Source organism: Ailuropoda melanoleuca, chromosome 13 (assembly GCF_002007445.2).
Source record: "Ailuropoda melanoleuca isolate Jingjing chromosome 13, ASM200744v2, whole genome shotgun sequence".
NCBI classification, from domain to species: domain Eukaryota; kingdom Metazoa; phylum Chordata; class Mammalia; order Carnivora; family Ursidae; genus Ailuropoda; species Ailuropoda melanoleuca.
In genome coordinates, this window is record NC_048230.1 from 4,910,036 (window position 1) to 4,935,973 (window position 25,938).

At 55.7% G+C, this 25,938-nt stretch overlaps 1 protein-coding gene and 1 long non-coding RNA gene across 2 annotated transcripts; one reads left to right on the forward strand and one right to left on the reverse strand.

Annotated features, from left to right (window-relative positions):
• Positions 1-173: 173 nt before the first annotated feature.
• On the reverse strand, positions 174-23,624 carry SLC13A2 (solute carrier family 13 member 2). The gene is made up of 12 exons (XM_019806887.2): positions 23,348-23,624; positions 9,068-9,196; positions 7,953-8,089; positions 7,621-7,835; positions 6,760-6,940; positions 6,528-6,650; positions 4,531-4,749; positions 4,242-4,330; positions 3,839-3,960; positions 2,549-2,710; positions 1,773-1,910; positions 174-1,271 (listed from the first exon to the last, which is right to left on the reverse strand). The coding sequence occupies exons 1-12, from the start codon at positions 23,576-23,578 to the stop codon at positions 1,101-1,103; spliced, it is 1,917 nt and encodes a 638-aa protein (XP_019662446.2). The 5' UTR covers positions 23,579-23,624; the 3' UTR covers positions 174-1,100.
• LOC117795663 lies at positions 10,741-25,938 on the forward strand. The gene is made up of 3 exons (XR_004619758.1): positions 10,741-11,041; positions 18,325-18,392; positions 24,510-25,938. It is a non-coding gene; the product is annotated as an uncharacterized LOC117795663 (long non-coding RNA).

The following is a 25,938-nucleotide window of genomic DNA, read 5'->3' on the forward strand; positions in this document are numbered from 1 at the left end:
CAGAGGAGGGTTGGCGGGGAGGTAGGGAGGCAGATGATCCAGAGCGTTGTCCGGCCCTGGACTCCGAAATCCATGCCAGCTTTGAACCCTGCTCCTGTGAGTCTCACTTGTATCCCTCTTGATGCAGGCTGCCTCTCTGGGTGAGGGTCCATCTTTCTGGACACCTAGCGTGGGTCAGTCTGCCTTCCCTGGTCTGGTGGGACTGGTTTTTCAAGCCGGAGGAAGGGTCGGTGGTGAGGAACTGGCAGAGGCAGAGGGTTTTATGTAAATGCCCAGGGAGTGCTCTGGGAACGGGGAAGCCGGTTTTCCCAAAGACACGCAGGGACTGGCAGCTCCCAATTAGCTGGGGCCGGTGATGTCAGTGCTGCTTTCCTGGGTGGCTGCGCCCACTCCAATCGGCCTTGGCAGGGCTTCCTGGCCATTACCTTCTCCCTTGGGTGGGAGGGGTGCCAAGGGGGCCACCGTACAGGACAGAGGCCAAGTCCCCTGCCACCATACTCCCCAACCTGGTGCCTGAACCATGTTGTGGACCAGCCCCGGAAAGTGCCATGAAAAAACCAGCAGATGCTACTGAAAAAAAGACTTTAATGCAGCTAATATTCCATCCCTCTCCCCAAACCTGAGCAGTTGGAGAGACCGCAGTAGCTGGGCTGGTCCCAGAAGCTGTTGCTGTGGCAACGGCTGGTCGGCCCTATTCCCCAGGCTACCCCAACCCCAAATTTCAATAAATATAGTGCAGTGGGGTCTGATCACCCACAAAGCTGGGAGACGAGGACCCAGAGTGCCAGAGAGGGCATGTTGTATGGTCTGGGAGCTCACACATGCGCACTGCCAAGCACGCACACCGAGGGTCATGTGCACACACAAGAAACCCCCTCTCAGGCATCCTCACGTGACACGCTGTCCACACACACACACACACACTTTCCTCAGAACCACAGCATTGAGCACACACACCCCTTCCTTACAGACATACACACGACGTTCTATATATATGTGCCTTTCTCTCCATGTTTGGCTTGGAGCCTGGGTGTCCCCTCCTGGCTCAGAGGAATTCGAACAGGCGGGTCTTCCTGGTCTTGGCCAGACTGCACCCTGGTCTAGGGCGCAGGTGTTGTGGCATTTGCCTGGGTGGCCAGGCAGCCGGCTGTGTTGTTGGAGTCGGCCCAGGTGGGGAAGCTGTGCAAGTGGAAGATGGGATAGCTCCAGCTGTTGATGGCCAGCGTGATCACCAGCACGCCGATGATGTTGAGCAGGAAGCCTGCCCGGGCCTGGCGTGGGAGAGCCGGTGTGAGCGACCAGTGGCTGAGCTGGGTCAGAACCACCCCGGGGGCTCCTAGGGGCTTGGGAGCCCTCTTACTAGCAAAACTCTCCCTGAGAAGACCCCTGTGGGTCTGAGCGCCCCTGCCCCTTGCTTCCACCCCAGTGCTGAGGAGGGAAGAGGCAGCCCTTCATGAGCTTTCAGGGCCTCGGGCTCTGTTCTCCCTGAGGCCGTCTCCCTGGGTGTAGGTGCCTCGCACCCGGGAGGCTTCCCTAAGTTTCTCACCACCTCCTCTCCCCGTCCCGTGGCCTGGGTTTGGCAGGGTCTGGAGATGCTCCAACTGGGGGTCAGGGTGCAACGTCCCCGCTGTCCTCTCCCCACCCCCTGGCCCAGGCAGGGTTCACTCTTAACTCTGAGAACCTCGGCGGCTTTCAGCTACTTCGTGGTCCACCAAGAAGGCAGGAGAGAGCAGGAAGGAGCGCTGAAGCTTTCAGGCCCCCCCGCTACTCACCATATCGGACACTTTGAGGCCTCCGAAAGAGAAGACGATGGCATTGGGTGGGGTGGCCACAGGCAGCATGAAGGCCAGGGAGGAGGCCAGCGTGCAGGGAAGCATGACATAGAGAGGGTGGAGGCAGATGGCCTGTGCCTGGATGGGGAGATAGCGGGCAGAACCGATCTCAGTCCCCATCCCAGAGAGGAAGATGTGGCCCCCAATTCTCCCACTTCCCCTCTCTGGAAGACAACGTCCCTGCCAACAACATACATTCTGGTCATGAACCCACCACTTCTGCCAGAAGGCCCTGGGTGACCTGGGAAGGGCCCCTTGACCTCTCTGGAGGGGATGAGTGTGCGGCCCTGCCCAGCGGGGTGTGGTGAGGGGAGGGGCCCATAAAACGGATCTCAAAGGGGCTCCAGGGTGTCATCAAAGGCTGCGGGGAACGCGCCAGTGGAGGAAGGGGCTGGGGACGCTCTAGGGAGTCATTTCAACCTGTCACCTCAGGACTGACCAGAACAGGGGCTGGGCCGGGGAGGTGGGTGAGGCCACCAAGGAGGCCCATCAGGATACTCAAGGGGTGACGTCACCAGGGATGGAGTGAGTCAGGGGCCAGAGGGCCTTGGGGCCCAAGGTAGCTGAAGAGTCTGGGGAAGGGTGGAAGCTCAGGGGTCTTCTCCCATAAGTGAGAGGAGGTGCAGACAGGTCACTCTGACCTGCAGGCAGGGCCCCTGGGGGGGCGGTGGGCAGGAGGGCTGCCTGGAGGAAGTGTGTCTGCAGGACCAGCTCACCAGGGAGGCCAGAATGGGCAGAAAAAGTGTGGTGGTGGCCACGTTGCTGGTGCACTCAGTGAAGGCGGCAACCAGGAGGCAGACGATGAGTGCGACGGCAGGAGGTGGCACGTTCTCTAGTGGGGTCAGCTTGTTCCCCAGCCACTCAGACAGGCCTGATTTCTGCGAGCAGAGGAAGACAGTGTATGAGAGGTTGGGATTCCTGGGGCTCCAGAGTCTCCTGCTGGGGCTCTGGGAGGGTCCTGCTCCTGCCTCCACCTCTCCAGAGTCTTCAGTGTCGGTCTGCTTGGGAAGGAAGATAAGACCCAGCCAGAACCAAGAGGCCCCTCTATAGTGATTTTGAAGAACCCTTGGGTGCGGGGAGAAGGGTCGGATGAGAAGCCAGGAGATGGGGCCGAAGGGCTTCTTGGGAAGCCTGGGGCTTGGTGGGAGTAAACACTTTAACTCCTTTTACTCCTGTTCTCCCAACCGCTCTGGGGAGCTCCCTGGCCATCCTTCGCCCTCTCCCAGCCTCCTCCAGCCCAGTAGATTGGCAAGGAGAGGGAAGGGGGAAGGGCCCTGGGTAGATGCTGGGAAGAGGTTGACAGGAGAATGGGAACAGTCCACAGGGTCAGGAGGGCTCCAAGGTCTTTCCCTGTCCACGTGTGTCACGCCAGACTGTGAGTCCCAGGGCACCGGGACTTCATCTCATACAATGCTGACCAGTGCTTGGCATGGCCCGTGAAAACTAACCTCAGATCCGGGAGTCCCTGGCACCGATCCCTGACCCAGGGAAGCTGCCTCCTGTCTGTGCAGGGAACGAGCTTAGCCAGAACACGGAGGCCCAGGGATTTCCCTACTGGATGGAGGCTCTGGGGAAGGATGCGCTCTCCGTTCCCTGTAGCCTAGCTGGGTGTGCTCATGGCGCCCCCTGGTGGCCTGAGCGGGCCAGCGGCGTCCACCCTGCGCAAGTTACTCCCTGGTGCCAAGGCTGTTGCACCCTCCGTCTGGCAGAGGGTGAGGCGGGTGGAGCGGGTGGGGCGGGGTTGGCACTGAGAACAGTCCCTGCCCACCAGAGAAGTCTGCCTTCCCCTTGGCCTTAAGAACCCGAACAGCAGGGGTCCTTATGCCTTGTGTCTCCTCCCGCTCCCTTAGACGGGGCTCTAACCTGTCTCTCCAGCAGCTGCCAGCGCTCTGCCCACCAGGAGGCTCCTAAGTGGGGATCCCCTGGGTGGGATATAAGCAGGGCACCTCTTTCCCTGCCACAGGGTCCCCCTCCCACAGGCTGGGGAGGGGGTGGGGGCCCCTCACCTCGCTGCCCTTGGCCAGGGCAAAGCCGCCCCCCAGCAGGAGCACAATATTCCAGGGCATCTTCTCGTTCACGGTCTTCCAGTTGAGGAGGGCAGGAGGGGCCTTCAGCCTCCCCGGGTTTTCTATTTCCCAAACAGAGGAGGATGGGTCACCAAGAGCCAACGGGTTGCTCCTCCCCTCCACTTGGGTCTCTCTGTGGGTCCCTCTCAGAGCTTACCGCATGTGGGAGAGGGAGCTCAGTTCTGCAGCACCCTTACTTTGTCCCTGAGTCCCTGCCCCCTTGACAAGTCATCCAGTCTCTCTGGGCTTTGACTATTCCTGTCAAGTGTGGTTGAAGGAACATTCCATGCTGGAAGGCAGGGGCTGTCCAGAGGCCCCTCCCTGCCCCAGTCCAGGTTCTTACCTGGATCCTGAGTCAGTCCTGGGATGTCGGAGGGCACCAAGAACAGAATGATGCCAATGAAGATGGCCACTGTCGCATCGGACGCCATGCTGTGGGCAGGGCAAGGAGGACAGGCTTAGGCTCAGGGCGGCTCAGGGTCATAGGGTGGAATGGCAGTTGAGAGGAGTCCCTCCCAGCAAGTCCTCCCCACCATGTCACCTCCTGGTCTGCACCAGGGGCCCTGCTACCTACCCTGCTCCCTTAGCCAGGGGAGCCCCAGAAGTATCCCCCTCTCCCCAGGAATGCTCACCTGTCTCCTTCCTCGTCAGGAAATGCCAGGTTGCCCCAGCCGAGGAAAAAGCCTGGCTCCCGGGTGAACCATAGCACCACCAAGGTGACAAAGAGGACAGAGACAGCCTTTTCTGCAAAGCTCATGGGGCCCAGCCGCTTGTGTTCTGTTTGGATGACATGGAAGGCTGCCTGCGCTCTCTCCTGTGCCTGTCCCCCAAAGCCAAAGTTCTTCCGGAAGCTGCAGGCAGAAGGGGGGGGCAGCTCCTGAGGACCCCGCACCAGGCAGGGGAGCAAGGGACTTTGAGCACAGGGGATACACTGACGCCTGCAGAGGCCACCTCAGAATTGCTACACGAAGGCCCTGGCCCTGGCCCACCCAAGGTTCTGGAAGGAGATTCTCAGGGCTCGTGGTTCTTATTTAGCAGAGGCAAGGCTGGGGCTGCAGGGGCGGGTTTCCCCATGCTTAGCCCTGCTCCATCTGCCCCATCGGCCCCCTTTCCCTCCAGAGATTCTCTTGTGCTAAGCCCTCCCTTGCCCAGAGTGAGGAGGACCTAGAGGCCTGGACCCCACAACTCCTTCTGGCCCCGACTTGCCACTCCCCTCCTCCAGCAGCCCTTTAGGAAACCCTTCCCTCCCTCTCCTTCCTGCTTCTGGGCCTCCCTGCCCGCCTGAGCCCCACCCACATCATTCTCGGAGGTGCAGGGGACTGCCACCCACGTCAGTGTGCCCCTTGCTTGACTTAGGTTGACTTTCAACTTTTCACTTGGGCGAATCTCAACTCCCCTGATGCTGTGAATTCCTCAGTGGCAAAGACATCTACCTCACACATCTTTGAATCCCCCATGGTGTCCTGCATATGAGGGTCTCTTTGACTACCGCCTAGCCTTGGACCAGGCCCCAGCCTCGATCCAGTCACCTTGCACCTGTCCAAGTGAGTATTCCAAAGTAGAGCAACAACACTTAAAAACTTTCAATGTCCTCTCTTCCTCCCCGCCCAACCTGGGCAGGAATGGCAAATAACTCCTATCATAATACCACCCCTACTACTACCCTCAGCCCGCACTGGTAACAGACATCACCAGTCGATCCCAGACTCAATTCCATCTGAGCTCTAGCAGGGTCTCACAAGATTGTCAACTGAGACCTCGGTCACTACCAGTAACCCAGGGCTGGAAGGAAGAATAAAACCTGTTTACTAGTCCTGGCCTCAAGGACAAGGTCCCCACCCTTGACATGGCTCACGAGATCCTCCATCATCTTCCCCTGCCTCCTTCTCCAGCTTCAACTCCTGATACTCCTTTCTGCTCTTTTCGTTTCAGCCAACAGAGCTAGAGTGTTCCCAAACACATACTCTTTCTTGCCTCTGCACCTTTGGGGAAGCTGTTCCTGCTGCCTGCAATGCCTTTACCCGATTCTCTACCTGGCTGGCTTCTTGTTCTCAAAATTGGTTCGGTTCAGACATCATGTCCCCAGGGAGCCTTCTGGGATCCCCACTATCCTGGCCTGTGTTCCCACAGACCCCGGGCTTCCCTCTGTCACGGCCCCCACCACACCACCATCTGTTAGATGGTGAGCTCCAAGGACAGGGGCTGTGCCTAATAGCTTCTAGTATTCTCGGTGCCTCGCACAGGGCCAGATGTCCAGTAAAAGCACAACAAATGCTCTTGTAACTGACCACGCTTACTGCGTGCTCCCCAAGCATTTACCAAAGGACCATGGAGCATTATGGAATGGATCTGGCCTGGGCACCAGGAGACCTAGTTTTCGATCTCAGCATTGACAAATCTAGTTGTAGGACACTCCTGGAGTCTCAGTTTGCTCATCTGCTAAATGGGGTAATATCCTCCACCCAGTAAATCCCTCATACGGGGGGCCAGAGAGGTGTCGGGAGGGAGAGGCCTTCTCAATGGGTCAGTGATTATGCCTTTGCCACAGTGGCTACCTGGTTACTCAGCCGGAGTCTCCCCGAGGGTAAGGGCAGGCCCCTGGGCTTCTTTCACTCACGCCACCACTTACTTGAACCCCAGGAAGAGGATCTGCAGCCACAGCCAGGAGAGCAGCAGCAAGATGATCATGGTGGGGAAGGCAAAGCCGAACCAGGACGCAAAGTTCACCACGTTGCCATTTTGCGGGAAGAGCCTGAAAGGGGATGCGGGCTGTCGCACGACCTGGCCCGTGACCGCCCAGCCCCAGGTGCCTCCCAGCGCAAGGGCAGACCCCCCGCCCCTCTCTGCCCGCAGTCACTCACGAGTTGACTTGGCCTTGCAGCACCAGGTTAGGAGTGGTGCCGGTCAGCGTGGCGATGCCCCCGATGCTGGCCGCATAACACACGCACAGGCTCATGCCCTGGCTAAAGCGGAGCTGCTCCTGCCGCTGTCCCGTGGGCTCTGGAGACGCAGGGTGGACCTGCCTGTTATCTGGGAACGAAGCTGGGAGGCGGGCCTTGTCAGTGAGCGGCCCAGACCCGTGCTGGGGGTAGAGGGGGTCGGGGGCAGAGGCTGCGTCCAGGTTCGCAAGGGCTTGCCCTCCCTGGGGTCTCAGTCTGGGTCAACCCTCAGACACCATCTGGCCCAACCTGTCTCTTGAGAGAGGGAAACTGAGGCACAGAGAATGTGAAAGGAATCACCCGAAGTACGCAGGACGAAGGGAGCCTGTCCCTGACAGCCCACCCAGACTCCAGCTCTCTGCCTCCCCGGGTGACCTAGCATCTTGTTTGGCCCTGCACTGAAGGGAGTCTCAGAACATGGGACTTTTCATTTTGGAACTAGGGATAGGGGCGCCTGGGTGGCTCAGTTGGTGGGGTGTCTGCCTTCAGCTCAGGTCATGATCCTGGAGTCCTGGGATTGAGCCCCACATGGGGCTCCCTGCTCTGTGGGGGGTCTGCTTCTCCCTCTCCCTCTGCCTCTCACGCTCTCTCTCTCTCAAATAAATAAATGAAATCTAAAAAATAAATAAAACAAAACAGGGACAGTCTTGGGCAAACCAGGACAAGCTGGTCGCTGCACCTGAATGCTCCAAGATGACCACCCTGCCATGGATGTCACCTCGGACCCTCCCCAGGAGCTGGGTGGAGGGGGGGCGTCTGGGGCAGGGCGGGGTCGAGCTTCACCTTTCTCAGCACACTTGGTCTCTTCCTTCTGGGAACTTGCTTCCTGGAGTTCAAAGGCGGGGTTGTCGCAGGCTTCCTCCACGTCCTTGCCTGTGGGCATCTTGTGCAGCTGCTGGAGAACGGCGTGAGCGATGGGCACCATCATGGCCGTGGTGGCCGTGTTGCTAATCCACATGGACAGGAAGGCCGTGACCAGCATGAAGCCCAAGAGCAGCCTGGGGACGGACGGAGACCGACGGACACGCTGGCTGGTGTTCTGGGGCCCCTTCAGGGACCCGATCCCCAGCACCCCGCCCGCTCCAGGCTCTCCAGTCCTGTTTGTGGGAACTCACAGGGCAGGCCGCACCCCAATGATGAGGAGCACACGCAGAGCAATGCGCTTGTGCAGATTCCAGTGCTCCACGGCGATGGCCACCAGCAGCCCCCCGACGAACAGGATGTTGCTGTCCTTAAAATACTCGACGCAGACCTGGCAGGCAGGGACAGCTGAGGGGCAGGAAGGGGTGTCTCCCTGCCCCTGGCCTCACAGGCTACAGTCACTGACATTCCCACAAACACAGGCTGGGCTCCCGGGCTCTCGGAACCAAGTGGAAATGGTCTTTGGATTATCTTCCATTTAAAATTAACCAGGCTCTGGGGCGCCTGGGTGGCTCAGTGGGTTAAGCGTCTGCCTTCGGCTCAGGTCATGATCCCAGGGTTCTGGGATCCAGCCCCACGTCAGGCTCCCTGCTCAGCAGGGAGCGGGCTTCTCCCTCTCCCCCTGCTGTGTGCTCACTCTCTTTGTCAAATATATAAATAAAATCTTTAAAAAAAATTAACCAGGTTCCTCTTTTCCCACCAAACCCCTTCTTTCTCCCCTCAGAAATGAGTGGGAGATAAGCTAGCCTGATTCCAGTCATGTTTCAAGCCACTGACTGGGGCACAGAGAATTTAGTGCTAATTCTACAAATAGAGCAGCGGGTCTCTGAGTGTGGTCCAGAAGCCGGCATCGTCCCTGACCTGGAGCTTGCTGGGCACGAAAGGCCCTGCCCCGGATCTACTGACTTGGAAACTCTGCGGTAGGGCCCAGCAGTCTGTGTTTTCACCAACCCCGCAGGTGGTCCTGAGACAGACATGCTCATGCCTACGTTTCAGAGCCTTTGACCCAGGAGGATACAAGTTCTTTAGCTGACTTTCAAGGCCCCCTTTCCTGGGTCACCAGACCTTTCCACCTCCCTGGCCTACACCTGATCCACTTTGAATGAACTCTCCACACGGACCATGCACTTGGCATTTCTAGAGTGCACCCTCACCCACCCCCAGTCCCGTCATCCTCTAGCTGACTCCTCCCTTAGTGCTCCCTGACCTGTCAAGCAGAGGCAAGGACTCCTCTTCTGTGTGCCCTGTGATGAGGCTTCCTCCATCACTGGTGTTTTAGGGAAGAACCCCTCCATACCAGGAGCCTTACCTCAGAGGCATCCATTATGCCCATCATGGGGTACAGGACGATGGGGAAGAGGGCGGTGACAGCCAGGGGCAGAGCCTCCGTGCACCAGAAGAGCGCCATGAGGATGATGGAGTAGGCACAGTAGGCTTCCTGCGGGCGGGAGGGGAGTAGCAGAGCGGTTGGAGGGATAGGCCTGTGTCCCAGGGTCATGGCACCTCTTGCCCCCAGAGAAAACAGGCCATTTGCAACAGTGTGGGGAGAGCCTGCGGAACCCACAGTCATTGATTCCTGAGTCCAAGGTCTCATTTCAAAACGGAAAGAAAAAACAAAGCAAGGCACTCACCACCTTGTCTTTGACCTTGGGGAGGCCAGACATTATAATCCAGCCACACAGGAGGGACTGGAGAGCCTAGATTTGGGTTTCAGGACACACCCAGCCCAAGGGGACTGCAGGGGGCCAAAGTGAGGATCCCCTAGATGAGATGGGGTCTCATCTAGATGAGACTGGGGCCTGGCCAATGTGGATGGACTCCTGCCTGGCACCCTGGCCTTCCCTGGCTTTGTCAGAGCCTGTAAGAATCTATTTGTATGATGATGCAATTAATGTTAGTCCCCTCTCCCAGAAGGGGAGCTCCAAGGGAACAGAGTCGGTTTTGTGGCCTCTGGGTTCTTGGAGCTCAGGACCCAGCAGGCTTCAGAGCAAATCTTTTCTGAATGAATGAACCAATGGGAAGTTTTGGAATAGTGGGAGGTCTCCTTCCCAGGAGGCCTGGCATGACCACAGCATCACACAATTCCGGAAGCTGCCATACACATTTACAGAATATACGAAAGGTTCCTTCATCCCCGAGTTGTGCAGGGAACTGGGGGAAAACCCTGAGTCATTGTCTTACAAGTCTTGGGGTACCAGAAGCTCTACTTTCTTTCACGGGGCTCTCGAGTCTAGAGAGGCCTGACCTCGGACCTGGGAGGGGACCTGGGGCAGAAATGGAAGTCAAACAGTCAGCCTCCAGTGTCATGGGGCCACCAGAGGGCGGGCAAGTGAATCATTAGCTAGAGGGAGGCCTCTGCGGCACCTGACCACTCTTTGCCGAAGGGGCTGTGGGGCTTCGAACTGGGACAATGAGCTGGGAGGCCTCTCCTCTCTCACCTGTCTCAACTGCCCTGGCACTTCTTGTTTTTTTCACCTGATTCTGGGCTGTGTGCACCCCAGAATACCTCTTGCCTTTCGTGCCCTGAAGCTTGGGGAAGGTCCCTGGTGGTAGCCTGGGGGAAGAGGAAGCTTTATGGCGCAACTTTTAGGAGCTGGGTGTCTTCCCGCTGGTCGTTACCAGTAACTCAAACAGCCCTGAAGGCGGGTGTGGTGGGCCCAGGATCCAGAGGAGGTTGAGAGGGTAAGCGGTTTGCTCAAGGTCACAGAACTGGGGGGTGGCAGAGCCGGGATAGAACCCATGCAAGGCATCCAAACTGCAGAACTCCAAGGGCGTTTCCCTGGTGTTCTAGGAAAGGGCACCCTGGAGTGGAAGGGGACGCAGCCCCGGCTGTACAGCTGGGCCTGCATGACGCCAGGCTCGCTTTCTCATCAGGAAACTTCCACCAGCTCTCCTCACCCTGACGTGAACTCTTTGGCCCCAGGGGTGGGGCCACCTTGACCTTCGCCCAGAGACCCACCCCTCCTTCTCCCCCAGCAGGAGGCGGGTTCTGCTGAAGGTGCTGTTCTCAACCACTTCCTCACCTACAATTTCGAGGATTGCAGGCTGGTTACTGATCTCCCCGGGGCTAAGGGCAGGCCGGCCCTTCTGGACCCTGGCACCCCCTCCCCCCCAACTAACTCAGACTTCTCTGGCTGGAGACAAGGAGGGGGCTGGGGTGCACAGTCACTGCTGATTCAAGAAGAAAGAGCTGCTAACGACAGCAGAAGTATCCTGAGGACTTCGTGCCAGGCCCTGGGCGCCCCATGCTTCGGGGGATTGTCGCATTTCATGGCTTGGTGAGGTAATGACTATTGTTCCCATTTCACAGAGGGAGAAACGAAGGCACAAATGAATGAAGTCAATGGCTCTGCGTCACATGTCCTCAAGGGAAGCCAGGCTGTGTGGTTCTTAAGCCTCAGCTTTGTCTTTCTGCCCTGAGCTCCATCCCCTTCAGTTGGGGGTGCCCTCCAGCTTCAGATTCACTGTGATTAGTGGGGTGTATGGGCATGGGCTGGGGCTCCAGATTCAAACAGAACTGTCTTCTCTGGAGCCTGCCTTTTTCTGCCATCAAGCTCCGGGCATGTAAACCCAAACCCCAAACCTTCCGAGCCCCTGTTTCCATGCTCCAGAGAGAGCTGTTAATAGTTAACCCGCCCCTGTAAGCTCCAATCTATGGCTCCCCTACCCCATTTACAACTTCCCTGAGTCCCTTTCCTCATCCCCTGTCTCTGGATCAAACCCAAAATCGGTATCGAAGTCCCATCCAGAATCCTCCTCTGGCCCCGGGAGCCCTGGCCCTGTGTCTCCATCCCATCCTCCTGGGCAGTCTTGTCGGGCTGTAGCATAACTTGCTGACCTGTTCTTCCTGGGTCATAGGGTTCTTAACCAGGGTGTGGAATTCCAAGGAATCTGAGGGAAAACCATTTCATCTTTACGCTAACATCTAACTCAGGCTCTAAACAGAGGCACCAAAGCCATACTGCGGTTAGTGGTACGATGGGTGATTTTGTCACAAAGGCCCTTGACTGTGGCCATCAGCCGTCAGGTACGTGCACAGATAAGCTGGTGCTGTTATCTCAAAATGTATCTCAAAATATTGTTTCTGTCCTCTTGTTCTGGCATTATGGTAGCTCTTCAACACTAGATCTTACTTAATGCATGAGTAATCACCTGTATTGGCTTTTTCATATTTTTATTACTGTATTTCAAAGTAACTGGTTTCCTTGGTAATCCCATACATTTTATTTTGTGCATTTTAAAGCACTATTCTGAGAAGTGTCCATAGTCTTCACCAGACAGCCAGAGGCGTTCATAGCTCAGAAATGGGTTAGAGTTCCTAAACGAGGGGGGCGACTGGGTGGCACAGTCGGTTAGACTCTTGGTTTTGGCTCAGGTTGTGATCTCGGGGTCGTGAGGTGGAGCCCCAGGTTGGGCTCGATGCAGTGCCACTCTCCCCTCTGCCCCTCCCTCTGTGCTCTTTCTCTCCCAAATGAATGAATGAATGAATTAAATAAATAAATAAATAAATCTTTAAGGAAAAAAAAGAATCCCTGGACAAGCTTTTCAGCTACCTCCATTTTGACCTCAATCTGTACTTTTCTAATTGATTAAGTTCTAATTGATTAAGTTCTTCTTCTTAAAAAGAAAAAAAAGATTTATTTATTTGAGAGAGAGAAAGAGAGGGAGCACGGGGCGGGGGGTGGGCAGGGACCCAGGCAGAGGGGGAGAGAATCCCAAGCAGACTCTGTGCTGAGCATGGAGCCCTACGAGGGGCTCGAACCCACAGCCTAAGCCGAAACCAAGAGTCAGATGACCAGTCGACTGAGCCATCCAGGTGCCCCTAAGTTCTTCTTGCCAACTTATCTCTTATGTCAGGCAAGAGATGCAGGCAAAGCATCCCGTGATGGAAACCAAAACTCCCCCGCTCCAGGCAACGGGGACTGCCCTGGCCGCAGCAAGAACCTTCATGATTGACCCCAAGATGGTGGTCAGTCTGCCTTTCCCGCCCACCTGCAGGACCCTTCCCTTGTCCCGTGTGTTCCTTATATAAACCTGGAGGTCAGCACTTCGGAGACCGTCTTTGAGACGCTAGTCCGCTGTCTTCTGGGTGCCGGCCTTGCTGAAATAAATCCCTTCCTCGGTTCGCCACCACTCGTCTCTCTGCTTTTGGGTTTTGATGGCGGTGGGTGGCCCCACCTGGTCTGTTTGGGGCCCTCACAGCCAGGTGCTCTTGCTCCCTTGGGCCCCACTTACATCCCTGCCTTAAAGTGAAGGGAAAGAAAAAAATGACCTAGCACCCACGATTGTGGCTTCTCTGAATCACCTTGGGAACTTCCTAAACTTCCAAGTCCTTCTCCAAGTGGAATTCCTCTCGCCGGGAGCAGGGGTCTACAAGGCCCAGTGATGCGGTGTGAGCCAGAGTGAGGAATTAATTGACAGCGGTCAGGGATGCGTAGCTGGGTGGGCGCTCTGCCTACGTTCTCTCTCGTTTCCTCCTCACATCTCTGTGGGGCAGTGGTTCTCGCTCCTGCCGCTGAGGGAGGAACCTGGACTGGCCAAGCCCTGCTGGCAGCCTATGGCGTGGGACCCTGTCAGCTTACACTGTGGCCACTTGCAGCTCCCCAGGGCTGCTGGCAGCACACAACTCCACACGCCAACCGATACGCATAGCCTGCACTGCTGTCCATGGTGGCTCAGCTACCAGCAGGGAAGAGTTTTTTTATCTGGCAGCTAATGCTTCTTGCTCCCTCTGTCATTCCCTCCGCCTTGCCCAGGCCAGCAGGGGAGGTGCTCCCCAGCTCTGTGCCTTGGCTGAGGATTTGCTCCTCTCTCGGTATCCATTTATGGGCTCCTGAGGACAGGGAGTGAGTCTTTTCACCTCCCTGTCTCACCCCTGGCTCTTTGGCTGGTGCTGACCCGAGTGTGAAATCTTCCTTTCTCACTTGTGCCACCCCCACCCCCCACCCCGGGAAGTCCCTGCTATTGGGAGGCCCTGGGGGGCAAGTCCTGGGCCCCTCAACTGTTCATCAGGCACTTATTGGACAAATACCCTCTCCACTCCAGGTCTGTAGTCCTGCTGGTTCTATTCCTCAGATGCCCCCATTGACTTCTCTCCAGCCTCAGCCACCAGCCTTGTCCAAGCCCCAGCATCTGTCACCAAGACTCCTACAAGATCTCCTCATTCACCTCTCTTCCTCTCTTGACCAAGAAATCTCTTCTCCTTGCTGCCTGCAGAGTGATCTCGGGTCACCACCAATCCTCCCCAGTCCACCCCAATCCTCCAGCATGGACACACTCACCTCAGAGCAGCTCAGATACCTGCAGAGTATCCATCCCACTGCTCTCAGGAGAAGTTTGGGGCTCATTTGAGCCTCTCTTCCTTGCTCTCTGCTCCAGCCACACTAACCCTCTTCCAGTTCCTCAAATACTCCATCCTCCTCCCAGCCACAGGGCCTTTGCACACACATAATTTCCTATCTTCCCACTTTGCCCAGTTGATGTCTACTCATTCTTGAGATCTCAGCTCAAGTATTCCTTTTCCAGGGAATCCTTCATGGGTTCCAGACTCAGTTGTATTCCCTGTTTTCACCCACTGTGTACCTCCCCTGTACCTGTTCTGCATAGCACTCACCACAGGCTATAATTAAACACTTCGTTTCACGAATATGGTGAACATCAACCTTTTTCATCAGACCATACTCTCTAGGGAGCTAGGCCCGAGTCTGTGTCTGCCCACCCCCATCAGGCACCTACGTGGAGTTGACAGTGTGAGTGCATGAATGAGGCAAGAGTCAGGCTCAGCCCTGGTGCTCTGGGACTCAGTGCCCCCATGTGGGCTGGCCCCTAGGCCCACGGTGGGCAGGCTGCCCTTCAAAGACAACAGTAGACAGAAGAGAGAAATGCTCAGAGGGCTTCCAAACCCCAGGGTTGTCAGCTTGCTGCTTTTGTAATGGGAAACACAGGTCAGAGGTCAGGAAACCCGTGTGCCCAGGCCCAGCTTTATGGCTGTGTCCTTGTGCAAGTTATGTCACCTCTCTCAACTTTTTCTTTCTTTCTTTCTTTTTTTTTTGTAAGTAATACTGATCATTTCCAGCTGTATACACATTTATCTCTTTTATATGGTTTCCTTATCTGCAAATGGGAATAAAAGAAACACCTGCCTCACTGGGCTGTATAAGGATAAAGGATGTGATTATGTCATAAAGGACCATCGATGGCAGTGAGCAGATGGCAGGGTTGGTGTTGGGAGATGAATGTACTCCCTGGGCCCCTGGGGAGCCAGAATGGATTCACGAGGCACACATGGAGACAAAAGTTCCAGAGAGTCTGGGGCAGACTCTGGACCCGGGGTGTGGGCAAGGTGTGGGACCTGTGGGCATCATGGCCTTTACCCGTGACGGGCACAGAGCAGCCTGTGGCTGTTGGGCTCTTGGGCAGCTGCAAATATGCCTGTAGTCTCAGAGCTATCACGACTTACCCTCCTGGTGATTGAAGGTTAACCCAGGAAGGGAGGATGGCCTGGCACACAGGGGGTGACCCCCACTGCCCCTGTGTCCCCGGTAAGTAGGGATGCCGCTGGTAGTGAGCACTCCCAGGCTTGGGAGTGAGGTGAGGTATTCGGTGGCAGCCAGCCAAAAACCATGGCAAAGGCGAGACCAGAGTGGATCCCAGAGGAGAAGGGGCCCTTCCTTTCCTGAGCCTCCGTCTGTCTGGGCTGAGGAAGGCTTCCAGAGGGGACACTGAACGGGTGTTGAGGGATGAATAGGAGTTCAGTAGGTGGGTGGGCAAAAAGTTGAGGTGGCGGAGTGCGTGGAGAGGCAACAGATCCAGGCATAAAAGATCTTGACGCCTTCTTGGAGGGGTGTATTGCTTGGAAAAGGCCTTGTTTGCCCTGGGGGAGATCTAGGACTTGATCTGGAAGACAGTGCTGAAAAGTGAGGCCCTTTAAGGGTTTTAAGAGGAGAGAGTGACACAGTCAGGTTACACTAATGCTACTCTATGTGATTTTTAAAAAAATTTTATATATTTTATGGGGAACTTGGGTGGCTCAGTCGGTGAAGCGTCTGCCTTTGGCTCAGGTCATGATCCCAGGGTCCTGGGATTGAGCACTGCATCGGGCTCCCTGCTCAGCAGGGAGATGGCTGCTTTGTCTCCCTCTGCCTCCCTGCTTGTGCTCTCTCTGTGTCAAATAAATAAATAAAATCTTGGGAAAAAATTTAAAAAAAGATTTTATTTATTTTAGAGAGAGAGCATACATGAGCAGGGGGAGAGGGAGAGAGAGAATTCTAAGCAGGCTTCGTGCCGGTGCAGAGCCCGACTCGGGGCTCAGTCTCACCACTGTGAGATCGTGACCTGAGCCAAAACCAAGAGTCTGATGCGTAACCGACTGAGCCGCCCAGGTGCCGCATCCCCTATGTGATTTTGAAAAACATGTGCACGAGTGTTTATATATATGTGGGAACATCTCTGATTCAGGGATTCTTACCCTTTTTCCGTACCAGGGTCCCCTTGGCAGCCTGATGAAGCCCTCCGACTCCTTAGAATAATGTTTTTAAATACATTAAGTAAAATGCATAGAATTATAAAAGAAACCAATTATATTGAAATACAGTTATTAAAATATGAAAAATGGGCAAAGTAATGATATATGTTACCCTGTCTCAGCTAATAAGACCTTCACCGGCTAACGGTTACTGTAATCGCAAAGCCACGAGACTGTATTTCGAGGTACTTGCACCAGCCCTAATGCAATGGGACAGTGTCCGTGATTTCTCCTGGCGGCAAAATCAAAGACGTGGTTAATACTACTGTGATTCGTTATCTGCATTCATAACAGAAGGAAGTACTAAATTTTCTTCAGAGGTTATTGACAATAAAATATAGGGTTTTTCCATCCAAGTTCACAGAGTTCCTGAATTCTCCCCACAGATTGCCAAGAATGAGGAGTCCCTGCTCTGGAGGGTAGCCCCCATGCTGCCACTGAGGCTGCCCCCTGGAGGGGCACGGGGGACGAGGGTGGGAGCAGGACCTCTCCGTTTCACTCTTTGGTACTGTCAGATGTCAAACGATATGAGTGTGCCATCTAATTAAATAAGTACAGCATCTAAAGGGGAAAATAGGGGGGCGCCTGGGTGGCTCAGTGGGTGAAGTGGCTGCCGTTTGGCTCAGGTCATGATCTCGGGGTCCTGGGGTGGAGTCCTGCATCGGGCTCCCTGCTCAGCGGGGAGCCTGCTTCTCCCTCTCCTCCCCTCTCATGTTCTCTCTCGCTATATCTGTCTCTCTCTCTCTCAAATAAATAATCTAAAAAAAATTTTTTAAAAAGATGAAAATAGGGAGCTTATACCTGCTATATTGTGGCGGTTGAATTGGAAGACACAGGATGAGAGGCTGGGAGGCCCCGGGAGGCCCTAGGGGCCATCCTGGTGTCCAGTGGGCAGTGACGGGGCTCAGAGCAGGTCATGGCAGTGGAGATAGAAAGGACGGACTCCAGAGATGGTAGGAGAAGACAGGGTTTGGGTAATGGGTGATGGCTTGAGTAGGAGGAATGGGAGGAGGACAGCCCCACGTGCCTGTCCTGGGTGTCTAGACACACGGCAGTGACCACAAGGAGAGGGAGGGCTGAAGGGATTTGGGGAAGGAGATGCAGAGTACGCCGGGGTGTGTGATATTCTCTCCAGGAATAATAGGCCTGTGCCAAATACCTAACCAGTTCAGGAGACTGAATATGCAAAGGGGACGATGGCCAGTCCATATATAAAAATATGTCCTACAATCTCTGCAGCAGCCAGCCCGGTAGGCAAACCGCAACCTCTAGAGCAATTGGCCCAAACAGTCCAGATTTGTTCAGTGACTCCCAGCTTTCCTCAGTTTTGCCCCCACTCTCTACCCCCACTTCCAACTCTGGACCAACCAGTGAAAGCCAAATACGCATCCCTGACCAACACACTGGATGCCCGGCTTCTGTCTGTCGGCCCCTCCGGCTTCCCCTGCCAACAGCCTCCAGTGGGGCGCACCCGAAGCATCCCCGCCCTGCCCCGCCCGCCTGTGAGGCTCTGCTAAAAGCCAGTGATGGTGGCTCCCTGCCTGCCTTTCCTCTGCCTGATCTCATTCCCAAGATCTTTGTTTATTCCTGCACCGCGATGTGAATGAGTTTGTTGTATCATCATCTAAGAGGCCAAAAGGAAACAATAGGTTTCTGAGTGTCAGAGAAGACAAACGTGGGGGGAAGAGTCCTGACCTCACAGTTTGGGCTGGGGCCAGCCTGCCTGGGCCCACTGAAAAGCAAAACAGCGGCAGGAGTGACGGAGCAAAGCATTCACATGCTCCGTGGGTTCGATCCCCACAACAGCCCAGGCCTTGCCGCTGGATGGGCAAGGACATAATTTGATAATTGGGGAACAAAGTCCAGACTGGGGAAACGTCTTTCTCCTCCAGGCATGCCCCTGGCCTTGGAGGCTGGGTCCTTCTAATCCTACTCCCAGGGCCCCTAGAGGCCAGAAAACCTGTCTCCGGGTGGACTGGAGGGACAATACCTCACTGCTCTCATGCGGGTGACCAGCCGCTCCTCACCTTTCTGATTCGCAGGTGGGAACACCGAGCCCCCCTCACCGAGACGACAACCCCTGCAAACAGAAGTCATCTCTGGAAAACAGGTCAGGAGTCCACTCAGTGCCTGGGGCTAGCTGTGCTTTCCTGGGGCTAGGAATTCAGAGGGGAGGCAGAAGGCACAGGGGACCACTGTGTACCGAGCCCCGGGTATCGGGGACCCTCTGTACGCAGGTTCTCTGGTTCTACGAGCAGCCCCTTAGAGAGGAGAGGAGAGGGTTGGGGAGGTCACACAGCTGTACGTGCCACAGAGTGGATTTGGACTCACATCTGTCTGGCTCCCAAATCCCTGTTCTGTTCCTTGGACTCTGCCTTCTGGACCAAGAGCCGGGAGTTTCAAAAGTTAGAGGCAGACCCCAGAACGGAGGTCCAGATTCCACGTTCGGTCTTCATGCCCAAAGTGAATCATCTGAGTCCTGCTCCGTCTCTGGGGCTCAGGAATAGCTTTGAGTCAGGGTATTTTAATTACACGGTCTTAGAGCTCACGTGGGCAGGCAACACAGCATACTGCTCGTAGAGTCTAGGAGTGCAGCGGCTGATTCAGATTAAGTAGTTCTGCCTTCTGTGCTTCCTGTAAATACAATCTGGATTGCAGCTAAGCTCTGTCCTGGCAAACCCTGTGCCCCTAGGAGACTGTTTCTCCAGATGGTCCCATGGAGGGGGGGCACCTGCATTTTTTACCCTAAAAACTCTCACTCCTTCCCCTGGCCTTGCAGGGCTGACAACACTGGCTGCCCCCCCGCCCCGCCTCTCTACACCATCTTCTCCTCGCTCAGCTCCCCATGCCACGCTGGCCTTGTTCATCCCTCTAGCTTGCCAAGCTCGCTCCTGGCCTTGGGCCTTTGCACTCCGTGTTCTGCTTGGGCGGCTCTGTGCTCAGAGCTGTGCTTGACTGGCTCTCACTCGGCACTCAGGTCTGAGGGGTAAATATCCTTGCTCCAGGCAGCCTTCCCTGACCACCCTGTCCCGAGCAGCCAGTCCCTAAGCCACAGTCACAGCCTGTCCTACAGTTTTCACAGCATCTGCTTCTGGAAAGACACTTTCCAGCCCCATCCCCCTGCACCTAAACAGTGCTCCTGACGTACTTCTTGCTCCCTGATGGGTGAGCGAGGGGGCGCATGAACGGACGCGTGTGAGGGTTAGGGCCCAGCCACTGCGTTGCTTCACTGTCTGGTTGCAGGGCTTGGGGAGCGGTGAGGAGGCCTCGGGCCCCACTGTACCTCATCCCCTGGGACCACCAGAGGATGACGAGCATTTCCAGGATTCGGTTGCTATTTCTAGAACACACCCGACGATTCCAGCCCCTATGCCTTTGCTCCTGCAGTTGCCTTCACGCGGCCTGCCCACTACGGATGCTCTGTTGGCATCTCACTCAGCCCTCGAGGCCCAATTCAAAGGGCACTGCGTTGGGATCCCCGGGACTCAGTGGGAAGGATTCGCTCCCTCCTCTGAACTCCTCGGCCTTCTGGCTGTACTTCTGTAAACACATGTTCCTCTGACAACAGCCTGAGGGCAGAACCCTGTATTCCCTTTCAGTAACCCCTAGCACAGCGCAGGAGCTCAACAGACATCCCGACCGCAGCGCAGTGGGAGGACTGGCTGATGGCTGGATGGATGTGAGGGTAGGTGGCTCGCAAGAGGTGACTCACAACGGGGCCAGCAGCCTGTATCTCTGCGCAGCCTCGGGCAGAGACCCCCAAGGCCAGGTTCCAGTTTAGACTTTGCCTTTCTCTAGCTGGGACTTGAGACAAATTACTACTCTGGGCCTCAATCGATATGTCTGTAAAATGGGATAATAGTAGTACCCTCACAGTAACTCAGAGGTTATCGAGAGACTGAAATGGGTTAGTGCTTTGACGTCCTTGGCACCATGACCAGTACATAAAAAATACTCAATAAATGTGAACCGTTCCAATACACACACCTGTCTGAGCCTTGCCTGGGGCTCTTCCTTCCCACTGCAGGGGTGGGGGGCATGGAGGTAAGCCTGGGGACTCACTGCGGACAGCAGGGACTCCACACAGGGTCCTCTTTGCCCACAGTCACGCATTCATTCCACAAGGGTTTGTTGAGCCGCTGCTGTGTGCCAGGTCCCGGGCATTCCGCGTGGAAAAAGAGCCCCTGCTGTCGTGGAGCCTGCCCTAGTGTAGGGGTCAGAGAGTAAATGGAAAATAGACAAGGGCACTGTTTCCGACAGTGAAAGTCCTTCACACAGAACAACAGGGTTTCCTAATAGGGCAGGACTGGCAGCGGTCAGAGAAGGCTTTTTCTGAGGAGGTGGGTTGAGGCTAAAACCTAAGGAGTGAGAAGCAGTCCTCTGGGAAAGAACATTCCAGGCAGGGAAATGAGCAATTTGAGGAGCATGGAGAAAGCTGGTGAGGCTGGAGAAGAGTGAACGAGAAGGAGGCTATGAGGCCTTGGGGACCACGGGGGCTCCAGGGCTGGGGCCCGGGGGACTCCTGCCTACCCTAAGAGGTTTGGATTGCATTTCGAGTTTGACTGGAAGCCTGCGGAAGGGCTTCCACACGGTAGTGGTTGGGTGAAGAGTGGTCTGGGGAGGGATAGGGAGAGGAGAGAGATGATGGCGGCCTGGACCCACTTGGGAGGCAGTGGCAAGCACTTCCGTGCAGAGTATTTCGTGGATCTCGAGTCAACAGGACCTGGTGGTGCACGTGGAAATGAAGGAAAAAGAGGAGTCAGGAATGGCTCTGGGGGCGCCGGGCTGGCTCCGCGGGTAGAGCATGCGACTCTTGATCTCGGGGTTGTGAGTTCGAGTCCCACGTTGGGTGTAGAGATTACTTAAAAATAAAATACTTGGGGGAAAAAAGAAAGGACTCGGAAGTAGACAGCTGAACCACATCTTGCTAAGACGGCAGGAAGAGCCAGCTGGAAAAGATGAGCAAAGCAGTGTTGTTTTGGGTGGTAAGTGTAGAAACATGGGCTCTTTAAAAGAGAAGATTCAGGAGCAAATGTCCTGGGTTAGCTGGGTAATACTGAGTTTAGGGCTGGGGTTAAGACTGCGGTTACCCTCTTGGAGCCTGGAGCTGTCTTAAGGAAAGACAGGCAGACTTCAAGGCCTTTGATCTTGAGACAGAGAAAGTCGGCCTCTGTGGAGGGGGTGTGGGATTCAAGGAGGGTCTGTTTGTTTGTTACGGGGAGAGATTGCAGCTTGTGTGTGTGTTGATGGGAGAGATTAGGGGAGAGGGGAGAATTGATGAGGCTGGAGAAGGGATAATTACGGGAGCAAAGTCCTTGAGAGGAGCTGGTTTCCAGGGCCCCGCGGAGGGGCTGGACTCCACAGGTAGGACCGGGAACAGTTCATCCGAATCGGGGCAGGGACGGTGGCGTCTGTGAGGCCAAAGCAGGCAGCAGGGCGGGGTGCGGCACAGGGCAAACAGGGGCTCCCCACACCTAGCCCTCCCGCCAGGAGGCCTGACTTCTCCTCCTGCCTCGGGCTTTCCTGTGTGACCTTGGGCAAACGGCTCATCTTGCTGGGCTGTGCTTCCCTGAGGAAAATAGGAATCAGGGTCCCTGTCTGTCCTTCCTCCTGTGGTTGACACACTTGGCCCATCGTGGCTGAAAACCCATCTGATGGGTCCCCAGCACAGAGCTGGCCCTGGCTTAGGCCAGAGATGAGGGTCATCTTAAAGGTCAGCCAGGCCTTGTCACTTTCCAAGTGTCAGGGGCTCAGGAGCTGTGCCACGGCATCCCCCATTCTCTCACCCCTTTGGGTTACTGGGAACAAAAAGCCTGCCTCGATTTCCCTTTTTGTGACAAAAGGATGAAAGTGGCTCAGTGGGCAGTCCTGGGGCTGTGGGGTGGGGCCAGGGCCAGGGTTCTGTCTCAGCAGCCCGGAGGAAGCAGGGTGCGAGCTGACAGCACAGGCTTTGGAGCTAGACTGCACCCCCAGCTCTGCCACTTTCTGTGACCTACCGGAGGGACTTGCACTTCGAAGCTGGAGCTTCAAGACCCTCTTCCTGAACTGACCCTTCCCCAAAGCCCCATAATTTTAGATTCATAACTGTATGTTCCTTTACTTACAAGGGGGCCTCCAAAGGGTATTATAGGCAAGCTCCGTGAAACCCCGATCTGCCTTGGGATTTGTAACTTAATCTCACTTTTCCCACATGTACAATGGGATAGTCAGGCTTGCCTCTTAAGATGAGAGGAAGGATCCCGCAGGGGGAGGGGGAAGATGAGAGGAAGGGTTACTGGGTGCAGTAAATGGGAGCCAAAGTTATGGCTTCCGCTGCTTGGTGGGGGGAGGCAGGAGGCTGCGGGACCTCTCCCTCCATCCAGGGTGTGCTGTCTATGGTGCCCACTGGCAGTGGTCCCGTTGTCCAGTTCCTGCCCCTCTCCCTCAGCTGACTTAGCCCTTGGAATCAAGGGTGAGATCTTTATCTTTCTGTTTACACTCTTCTTCTTTTTTTTTTTTTTTAAGATTCTATTTATTTACTTGGGGGAGAGAGAGGCAGAGGGAGAGGGAGCCCGATGTAGGGCTCGATCCCAGGACCCTGGGATCATGACCTGAGCTAAAGGTAGAGTCTTAACCGGCTGAGCCACCCAGGTGCCCCTGTGTTTACACTCTTAAAGGCACAAACTGCCTGAAGCCAGCTTCCTCCTACTCTCTTCCCACCCGGCCCCAGCAGCCAGCCCCACTCAGGGCCCGCGGAGCCCAGCGGCTGGCCGAGCACGCAGTAGGTGGATAACCGCAGCCACCGCCACCTGCACCCCCTTTATGGAACTGGCTCCCTATCTTCCAAGGCAGCAGATTCGACTGCACTGAAGCAATTCACCTCGGGCTGCGACTCCTGGGTGCCCAGCAAAAGCCCCCTTTGACCTCTTAACCCTCAGTCTCAGGAGAGCCAGGAGGTCACAGCCTCATTTCCAGGACAGGGAGGGATGAGGAAACTCTGCCGGTCCCAAGGATGCCCAGCCCTCGTCCGGACTGCCCTCCCCTGTTCTTCCTCCACCCCTTTGGAGCCAAGCCCCGAGTCCTTACCTTGGTGGGGACGAGGATGGGCAAGGGTAGCAGTAAAACGGGCAGAAGGAACACAAGCAGGTAGAGGCGATAGGCCCACAGGCCCTGCCAGCAGGTGGCCATGGTGTGGACCCGCAAGGGCTGCTGGATCCACCGCCTCCGGGATCCACGGAGTTGAAGGAGCGATGCCGGTGCCGCAGGTAGGCGGCTGGCCAGGGCCAGCTTATATAAGACTGGTTGAGTGTTAACCATTGACCCACCCTGGCAATCAGACTGTTTTGGAGTCCAGGAGGTGAGAGTAAGGAGGAGGGACCTGCAGGAGGTGTAAAGATCAGGAAGACTTTGCAAAGAAAGGAAGCAGGCAAGATCAAGGAATAAACAACTTCGGGGTTCTTTCAAGAAGTTAAGCCCAAAGTTAACTCCTTCTGTGCATGGAGGCTGCCAGGTGCTGCCTCTGGAGGAGCTGGAGAAGGAAGGGTGTCTGGGAAGCCCCACAGCAGTCCTCTGCGGGGCAAGACCCCTGGCCCCTTCGCCAGCTCAGCCTCTGCTTGCTCCCTTCATTCCACCAAAGCTGGGTATCCGCAGAGCAGTTCCTCCTGGGCCCAGTGAGGCAACCCTGCCTCCAGAGAGGCCTGCCCTCCAGGAGTTTCCAGTCTCAGATTGAGGCCAGCCAATCTGAAGCAAGCCCTCCCCTTCCTCCTCCCAGGGATCAAGGAAACTGTCAAAGTTACCCGTCCTGACGATCTCTTATTTGCAGTGTGACATTAATCCATCAACTTAACCTCTCTGAATAACCACTTCCTTGTTCTGCTGGAACATTTTCCTATTATGAGGCATAAATGAGACAACCTGTGGTATGTTGATCATATGGTATGCTGATCATTTTTTTAAAGTTCTTCTTGGTCCCCCACTCCCACCCCAAAGTGTCATAGAAGACCAGAGAAATCTTTATCTCTCCATTTGTACATCATCCGTCCATGCATTCACCCATCCCATTCACCAAACAAGTATTTGGCACCAATTGTAGACTCGGCCCTGTATTCAGTGCCAAGGGTGCAGAAATTCAGATGCTGCTGGTAATAGTGAATATTTGTTTAGCATTTGGTACAAACTGGTTAGTGTGCTATTTCATTTACTCTGTAAAGGAACGCAATGAATTAGGTGTAACTATTCCATTTTACAGGTGGGACAACTGAGGCCCCAGGACACAGAGCCAGCCAGAATTCGAACATGCTTTCTGAGTGCCCTGGGGAGGTCCAAACCCATCCGGGGGCGCCAGGTGAAAGAAGAGAGCAAGGAGCGTGGGGCAAGGGCTCCCGGAGAAGGTGACCTGTGAGCTACGCCCTCGAAGCTGTCTGATTTGGTCTCGCCAGGTTCTGAAGGGAAGATCTCTAGCAGAGAAGAGCGAGCTAAGGCCTGCAGGGTGGTGTGTGCGTAGAGGTGTTTGTGTTGGAGGGGGCGGGTTGTGGGTTGCAAGGAATTGCTGGCGTCTGTACACCCAGAGCCTCTGTCTCCCGGGGCCGTCACCTTTCCTCCACCCCCTAACCGCACACAGGAGAAATTCGATCCATATTTCCACGATTCTGTTGATGATGCGTGCGTGCCTGGGTAAGAAGGCAGGGTGTCGGGGAAAATGTTTCAGGATGTAAACATAGCCTGGGCAAAGATGTGGAACTGTGGAGGAGTTTAGAGAACAGAAGGTTCCCTGTGGTTGGAATATGGGTTTGTGGGGGTCAGGACTGAGAGCCGATAGCCACATTTCCAGGGTGTTCAACGGCCTGGCCTGGGCTGGTATGCCAATGAGATACTCCTGAAGCCAGTGAGGTCTGTGGGAGAGAGACCCCCAGTCCCTCTACGGAGGGAATCGGGTCACAGGACTGCTGGGGCCAGGCTGGTGGGGAGCTACAGTAGACGTGACAGACTGGCCGCCCTCCACCCCTGTTCGGGTTATGGCTTCTCCCCTCCCCACTCAGCCAAACCCCCCCCCCACCCCCGCCTGCTTAGGGCAAGGTGAGGAGCAGCCCGGAGGCACAGGACAAAGGGTGTCAGATACCCAAGACAATACCTCAATCTGTCTCAACTCCGAGGTGGCCTCTCCTGTGGCCTGAGGCTCTAGAGAAGCCCCAGGCAGAGCAGGGCTGGGCCTCCTGCAGACAGGAGACATCAGGTCTGTGTGTAGTCTGCACCCAGCTCTCCGTACCAGGTGTGATGTGGGATCAGAGCAGGGAAGTCACTGACCCAGGGTCACACAGCTTGCGAGTCACTGAGAGAGCATCCAGATTCCTATCCGAGACCGTGCATGCTCTGCCCAGCCCTCCGTGCTCTGGACCCCCGTGATGACACTGGGACAACACTCTGCGTTTCCAAGTGAGAGAGTCAGTTTCCCTGAGACACCCAGCCCCACCCCAGGCTTCACACTTGCAACACCCTTCAAAGTCATAGACCCTCGGGACCCTTGCTGCATCCCCAGGAGCCAGGCCCCATCAGTGATCAATTCATCTTAAAGGCAGAGTCCTATGGAACTGGAGGGGATTATGCTAAGTGAAGTAAGTCAAGCAGAGAACGACAATTATCATAGGGTTTCACTCATATGTGGAACGTAAGCAATAGCA

What these genes read in the sequence shown, in the direction of transcription:
- SLC13A2 (XM_019806887.2), bottom strand. Translation starts at nt 23,578, where the DNA reads ATGGTTAACACTCAACCAGTCTTATATAAGCTGGCCCTGGCCAGCCGC. An exon ending in CCATCCTCGTCCCCACCAAG is followed by an intron (nt 9,197 to 23,347) that starts GTAAGGACTCGG and finishes TCCCGCCCGCAG; the next exon opens with GAAGCCTACTGTGCCTACTC. An exon ending in ATCCTCTTCCTGGGGTTCAA is followed by an intron (nt 4,750 to 6,527) that starts GTAAGTGGTGGC and finishes TTCTGCCTGCAG; the next exon opens with CTTCCGGAAGAACTTTGGCT.